Source organism: Eleginops maclovinus, chromosome 21, assembly GCF_036324505.1.
Source record: "Eleginops maclovinus isolate JMC-PN-2008 ecotype Puerto Natales chromosome 21, JC_Emac_rtc_rv5, whole genome shotgun sequence".
Taxonomy (NCBI): Eukaryota; Metazoa; Chordata; class Actinopteri; order Perciformes; family Eleginopidae; genus Eleginops; species Eleginops maclovinus.
In genome coordinates, this window is record NC_086369.1 from 17,594,318 (window position 1) to 17,601,817 (window position 7,500).

At 53.2% G+C, this 7,500-nt stretch overlaps 1 protein-coding gene across 1 annotated transcript in view; it reads right to left on the bottom strand.

The window, feature by feature from the left end:
- LOC134883949 (ras-responsive element-binding protein 1-like) overlaps positions 1–7,500 on the bottom strand; it is a 49,771-nt gene that overhangs the window by 8,396 nt on the left and 33,875 nt on the right. The window contains 9 exon segments of the mRNA XM_063912475.1: positions 3–203; positions 367–530; positions 784–2,168; positions 2,170–2,246; positions 2,403–2,769; positions 2,857–3,120; positions 3,409–3,598; positions 3,678–3,814; positions 3,910–4,042. Coding sequence (XP_063768545.1) covers positions 3–203; positions 367–530; positions 784–2,168; positions 2,170–2,246; positions 2,403–2,769; positions 2,857–3,120; positions 3,409–3,598; positions 3,678–3,814; positions 3,910–4,042 — 2,918 coding nt within the window.

Here is a 7,500-nt window from a genome sequence, read left to right on the forward strand (position 1 = left end):
ACCTGTGTGTGTGAGCATGTGTCTCTGCAGGGAGCTGGCCCAGGGGAACACTCGGGGGCAGAAGGGGCAGGTCATCTTCTGAACGGAGTTAGAGTAAGCGTTCTTCTTCCCCTTCGACTGGGGGGGCTTCACCTCCTGCACCCCCACTGCCTCCTTCTCCTCCCCCCCAACTGAGGAGGAAGATGCTGCTGCTGCTCGATCCTCTGTGAACAGGGGGGGGTCAGTTAGCCTTCATGCAGGAAGTTCATCCTATCTTTTGTTCATTCATATATTTCATTTTGAAAATCCACTCTCTGATAACGCGAAATATTTCTCTTTATTTTGAAGGACTTTACATCTCCGTTATAATTGATCTATTCATCTCACCCCTCTTGGCCCCCAGCTCGGCGCTCTGCAGGAAGTTGCTGAACTTGTTGGCGTCGGTGTTGGCAAGGATCTTCTCCACGGAGGACAACTCCCCCCCCGACTCCTGATCCACCACCAGAGGCTTTTCCTTCACAGAAACACACCCCCGCTTCCTGGGACGCTTCCTACACACACACACACACACACACACACACACACACACACACACACACACACACACACACACACACACACACACACACACACACACACACACACACACACACACACACACACACACACACACACACACACACACACACACACACACACACACACACACACACACACACACACACATTATTCGCTTGGGTCCTAATCCTCTAGAGCCCCCTGGGGGGGCAGCAGGGTCTACGGGCTGTGACAGTAAGGCTGTACCTGGACGAGACCTCCGGTGTGTCCTCGCTCTCCTGCGCAGCGGGGGGCGGAGGGGGGTCGTCCTCCTTACAGGGAGTGGTGGTCGGGGGTTTGATCTCTGGGGGGGGGGGCTTTAGCAGGTCGGTTGCCCCGGAAACTGAGCTGATGATCTGAGCGATGGAGGCGAGGGGGGGCAGCTCCTTCAGGGCGGGGGGGGAGGTGGGAGAAGGTTTGGGGAGGAGGGGCTTCAGGCGCTGCGCCCGAGGGGGCAGGGGGGGGGAGGAGCCTGGGGGGAGCTGGTAGCAGCCCAGCTGTGGGTGGGGGTGCAGGGGCGGCAGGGGAGGGGGCTCAACCTTGATCTCCAGCTCACCCCCCCTCTTCCTCTTGCTGACGGACAGGTCAATGGGCTGGTCGAGCGGGTCGGCGGGCGGGGGGGGCGTCTCTTGCTTGACCACGGGCGAGGTGCCACCCCTCCCTCTGGCGGAGAAGTCGAGCGGCTGGTCCAGCTCCTCCTGCTTCACCATGGCGGGGGGCCGAGGGGGCAGCAGGGTGTTGATGTGCAGCTCGATCTCGCGCTCCTGCACCTCGGGGTGCTGCTTCAGCAGGTGGTGGATGCAGTTCCTCTTGGCCAGGAAGGCGGCGCCGCAGCGCCGGCACTCAAAGGGCTTCCGGCTGCAGCCATTGTGCGTGCGCAGGTGGATCTGCAGCGAGCGGTATGACTGCAGCGAGTCCCCGCAGAACCGGCACAGCGTCTCTGCGGGGACCGGCTCCGTGTCCGTGGTGACGGTGGCGGGAGAGACGGAGGGGGAGGTCAGGGTGGTGGGGGAGCCGGCGGCGGGCGCAGCGGGGGAGGAGATGTACTTGATGTTCTTCTCGATGTCCTTGCGGGACGTCTTACCGTGCTTCTTCCGCAGGTGCCGCTCGCAGTTGGCCTTCACGGTGAACGGGTAGTGGCAGACGCGGCAGACGTACGGCCGCTCGCCGCTGTGCGTCCTCAGGTGGCGGATCAGCGTGGCTTTGTCCGGCGCCACGTAGTCGCAGATGTTGCACTGGTGCGGCAAGATGCCCAGGTGGAAGCGCATGTGGGCCTGCAGGACGCCGGAGAATGAGAACGTCTGCTCGCAGAACCGACACGGGAACGACCCCTTAGTGCCGCCATTAGCTGCACCACCGTTAGCCGCAGGACTTCCTGCTTTGGCGCCCGGCTTCCTGCCGCTAAGACCCGCCTCTTCGTGCATGGCGGTGCTGGAGGCGGGCGGCGAATCAGAAAGCGGCGTGTGGGCGTCGCCCAACTCGGCCCCTGCTGAGGAAGAGGAAGGGGTCTTGAAGAGGGAGGGTGTGGGTGGGGGCAGGGAGGGGCTGATGCAGCCCAGTGAGGCCTGCTGGGAGCTCTGCAGGGGGGGGGGGCGTGGAGGAGGTGAGGCTGGATCGGGGAGTGATGGGGGGCTTCGGCTTCAGGGGGGGCATCGACTTCTGCAGGGAGCCTAAAAGCACAGGGGGGGGTTATTATATTATATATGTTTTATACATCAGACACAGAACCCAGCGGCTAGGTAGAACAGTCGATTCCGATTGGTCGATTCAGAGGTCAGTAACACTGGATAACAGGCTGCACATTAACACCATGCTGCAGTACCCACCGTGGCCCCCGGGCAGCGCTGCAGCCTTATTGCCAGGCAGGCTGAGGATCTGATTGGGCGCTGCGCTCGCCACCCTGAGGATCTGCCGGATGTCGGCGAGCTCCATGCCCCCCTCCTCTCCTGGTTTGACCCCCGAGGAGGCGGCTGTCGCCCCCCCGTCGGGCTGCAGGAAAGCAGGTGGGAGGAAGGGCTGCAGGAGGCTCATGGCGTCCCGCTGGGAGAGGCCCTCCATCAGGGGGAGGCTCAGCCCCCCCGACAGGAAGGCCGGCTCCTGAGGCAGGCTTGAGGAGGGGGGGGCCACCTGGATCACCTTGATGCTGTCCAGGTGAGCCTGGTGCACCTCGTCAGCTGAGGGTCCGTGGATCACCTGAGGGAGGGGGGACAGCATGAGTGTAATAACCTGTAGATCAGACTCTGGGGGGTCTGGTCTCTCTAGGGGGGGGTCAGGTCTTACGGTGGAGACATGCTGCAGCCCCAGCGCCTGCAGGAAGTCGCTCTGCTGCGGCGGGAAGTCTTTCTGCTCTCCTGCAGGAGATCCATGCTCCTCCTGCAGCCGCTGCAGCTCCTCAGTGTTGGGGGGCTCTTCGGGCTCCTCGAGGTGGGAGGTGGTCTTGTGCAGCTCCAGCGCAGAGCGCAGCGGGAAGGCCCGGTCGCATCCGTCGCAGACGAATCGGTGGAACTTACTGATGCAGCGCCGCAGGTTGGTCTCACACCACACCTGAGGACAGACAGGTACATCATACAACAACACGTCAAGAGTAAACAACAACAAATAAATAAACAGCTGAGGAGAGACCGGGGGAACATACAACAACACGTCAAGAGTAAACAACAACAAATAAATAAACAGCTGAGGAGAGACCGGGGGAACATACAACAACACGTCAAGAGTAAACAACAACAAATAAAAAAACAGCTGAGGAGAGACCGGGGGAACATACAACAACACGTCAAGAGTAAACAACAACAATAAGGAATAAATAACAGCGGCGGAGTCGGGGTGTACCTGAGCGATGTGGGCGAACTTCTTGCAGGAGAAGTCGATGAAGGCGAGCTCGTTGAAGCCGGGGGGGATGGACGGGTTGTTTTGGATGAAGGGCCGGCCGCTCGGGTCCTGGGGGAGGAGCTTATGAACCCCTGCGTTGTGGCGCAGGAGACCCCGGTGAGTCCGGAATGACAGGCAGCACAGGTCACACCTGCAGACAGGTAATGAGTTAGTGTGTGCGTGTGCGTGCGTGTGCGTGCGTGCGTGGGTGTGGGTGTGCGTGTGTATACCTCAGGGCGGTGTCAGGATGTGTGTCCATGTGGGCGTCCAGCTCCAGGCGAGAGCTGCAGGTCTTGAAGCAGAGAGGACAGGGGAGGAGATCCTCCTCACCCCCCCTCACCTCCACCTCCATCACCTCCTCCACTAACTACACGGGGGGGGAGGGACAAGCAAGAAAGATTTTAGAAAGGAAGGAAGGAAAGGAGATAAGGAAAGGAGATTAGTTAAGGTGTGTGTCCTCACCTTCTTAGCTGGAGGCTCCTCCCCCTCTTCGTCCCCCCTCCTCTTCACCGAGGGTCTGCGTCTCTTGTTTGGGGAGGGGGGGGAGAGGGGGAGGAGTCCCGAGGCCGGGTCCTTCTCATGGATCTTCATGTGTCTGAAGGGGGGGGGGAGACATCAGTATATACAATAACATATGACCATCATATTCTACACGAGTGACATGTGACGTGTTGCAGGACAGAAGCTGTAACCTCTGATGACAGGGGAACAAGGAGAGAGGAAAGGAAAAGGAAGGATAGGAAGTAAACAGGGAGGGAACAAGGAAGTTAGGTAGGAGGCAAGGAAGTTAGGTAGGAGGCAAGGAAGTTAGTTAGGAAGCAAGGAAGTTAGGTAGGAGGCAAGGAAGTTAGGTAGGAGGCAAGGAAGTTAGGTTGCATACCTGCAAACTCAGAAGGGCTGAAAAAGGTGACAAACTAAACCGTTGTAGAGGGGTCTGGGGCACCCCCCCCCCAGCCAAATTTAGCTATTTTAACATGTAAATGAAGCATTCTGGTGTACTCCCATCAGAAAGTAAAGGGAAAAGACAACCTGTTCTTATGGTAACAATGGCACAGTTATTGACCCGTAAACTGGTGAAAAGCATTCAGGACAGGTCAACAGTAAATCCCATTGGCCAAATTTGGCAACATATCAACCTAATATTATTTCCATCTTTTCATCCTTTCGGCCCGGACCAGCCTTTCAAGGGCCCGTTTTCGCTGCTTGGCAATGTGCCTCTTTCGGGCCACACTATCGTTCTCCACCACCTCTGCCCTATTACTAGCAGCACGGGTAGATGGCTGGCAGCCAAACTCAACCCTCCTTTCTCTGATTACAAGCTGATTTTCCTGTCGTTGGGCTTCGTCCCTAGTTCCAGCTGCACTAATGTTAGAACACAACCTCCTATCTACCTCCCCAAAGCTTCAAATCATCCCTTCTGAACATTTCCACCCCAGTCTGGTTCCTGGTCTGCAAAGTGTATTTAACTGCACAGCACTGAGGGTGGAGATCTTCATTGACGTTGATCGTTGATCAATGATGGTCCCCATGACACTGAAGGAAGACTCAACCAGGGCACCATGGAACATTGAGAGGGCAGCCTTGACTGCCTGACACAGTGCAGGGTACTTCCCTGTATTGAAGACCACGGCCCACCACTTGACAACATCCTCTCCATGCTGAAAACTGGGAAGCGCCTGGTCAACATTGAAACGCAGAATTTCTTGCTCTGTGTCAGCATCTGGTGGCAGCAGGTGACCCATCATATGTATGAGCTTCCTCAAATATATTCTCTTCATAGCTCTGACCAAAACGACCTGTTAAACAAGGTGTTATACACGGTGTTAAACACGGTGTTTAACACCGTGTATAACACCGTGTTTAACACCGTGTATAACACCGTGTTTAACACGCACATGAGTGTTTATCGGTCCACGGCCGTAATGAACGTGTCGCATTGGTCCATATGTAATGCGCACGTTCTGTTGTTCCCATTGGCATAGAGCTATTGAACATTAACTTTAACAAAGGATACGGATAACATATCGCCCACGGCAGTTCTGTCATTGTATGTATAGCCTATATTTGTATTACGCTATCATCATTCAACATGTAGAATGAACGTGTAATCTATAGAGCCGATTTACACAGATAATTCACAACCATGAACCTAATCTGGATCTTAAACCTGCCAATTGCCAACAATTGTTCCTACATATAAAACATGTTTTCGTTTTTAGATCGCGTGTTTCAAAGGCATCTGCGTCTTGTGTACACAACACAGCGCAACATGAATACTGTCATTTCCAACAGTGAAGCGTTATATGTGCTTACTGTAAACTAACTCTACACACGGTCGCCAGCGTTTGTAGATTTTGTTCGTAACTCCAAACTTTTCGTAGCTACTAAAAAGTTGATGAATGCGAAACCGAAATAATTGATCCGAACGGATCACGGATCAATGATGATCTGTTGCACCACTACTAGCTACTCACTGAACCACACGGATGTGTATCTGTTCATTACGTGTTCGTTTTCATCCCTCTCAGATCTGACCACAATGACAGCCGCCAGTAATATCAGTAACAGGACGGATGCTGTGGAGATCAGCCTTCACAAACGCATTCTGTTCGCATTGAACGAGGTGACGTAGAACGGGTCTAGCTAGGCTAACTTTAACACAATTCACTGAGGTTAGCTAGCAACCTACCAAGCTGATCAGCTGAAGCATGTTAATACACTTTATTTGGCTAAAATAATTTGACTTCAGCAACGTTAAAATGATACAGCATACAATGTTTTTGCCAGATTAGCTGCTACTAGATTTAGGCAAGGAAGTTAGGTAGGAGGCAAGGAAGTTAGGTAGGAAGCAAGGAAGTTAGGTAGGATGTAAGGAAGTTAGGTAGGAGGCAAGGAAGTTAGGTAGGAAGCAAGGAAGTTAGGTAGGATGTAAGGAAGTTAGGTAGGAGGCAAGGAAGTTAGGTAGGAAGCAAGGAAGTTAGGTAGGATGTAAGGAAGTTAGGTAGGAGGCAAGGAAGTTAGGTAGGAAGCAAGGAAGTTAGGTAGGATGTAAGGAAGTTAGGTAGGAGGCAAGGAAGTTAGGTAGGATGTAAGGAAGTTAGGTAGGATGTAAGGAAGTTAGGTAGGAAGCAAGGAAGTTAGGTAGGATGTAAGGAAGTTAGGTAGGAGGCAAGGAAGTTAGGTAGGATGTAAGGAAGTTAGGTAGGATGTAAGGAAGTTAGGTAGGAGGCAAGGAAGTTAGGTAGGAGGCAAGGAAGTTAGGTAGGATGTAAGGAAGTTAGGTAGGATGTAAGGAAGTTAGGTAGGAAGCAAGGAAGTTAGGTAGGAGGCAAGGAAGTTAGGTAGGATGTAAGGAAGTTAGGTAGGATGTAAGGAAGTTAGGTAGGAAGCAAGGAAGTTAGGTAGGAAGCAAGGAAGTTAGGTAGGATGTAAGGAAGTTAGGTAGGAGGCAAGGAAGTTAGGTAGGATGTAAGGAAGTTAGGTAGGATGTAAGGAAGTTAGGTAGGAGGCAAGGAAGTTAGGTAGGAAGCAAGGAAGTTAGGTAGGAAGCAAGGAAGTTAGGTAGGAAGCAAGGAAGTTAGGTAGGATGTAAGGAAGTTAGGTAGGAGGCAAGGAAGTTAGGTAGGAAGCAAGGAAGTTAGGTAGGATGTAAGGAAGTTAGTTAAGAAGCAAGGAAGTTAGGTAGGAGGCAAGGAAGTTAGGTAGGATGTAAGGAAGTTAGGTAGGAGGCAAGGAAGTTAGGTAGGATGTAAGGAAGTTAGGTAGGAGGCAAGGAAGTTAGGTAGGAGGCAAGGAAGTTAGGTAGGAGGCAAGGAAGTTAGGTAGGAACTTAGTTTAGTAAATACGGAAGGAAGGGAGCAAAACAGGAGGATAGAGCAGAAGATGAAATGATATGAGCAAACACCTAGTGTGTTAGTGTGTGTGTGTTAGTGTGTGTGTGTGTGTGTGTGTTAGTGTGTGTGTGTTTGTGTGTGTTAGTGTGTGTGTGTGTTAGTGTGTGTGTGTGTTAGTGTGTGTGTGTGTGTTAGTGTGTGTGTGTGTGTGTGTGTGTGT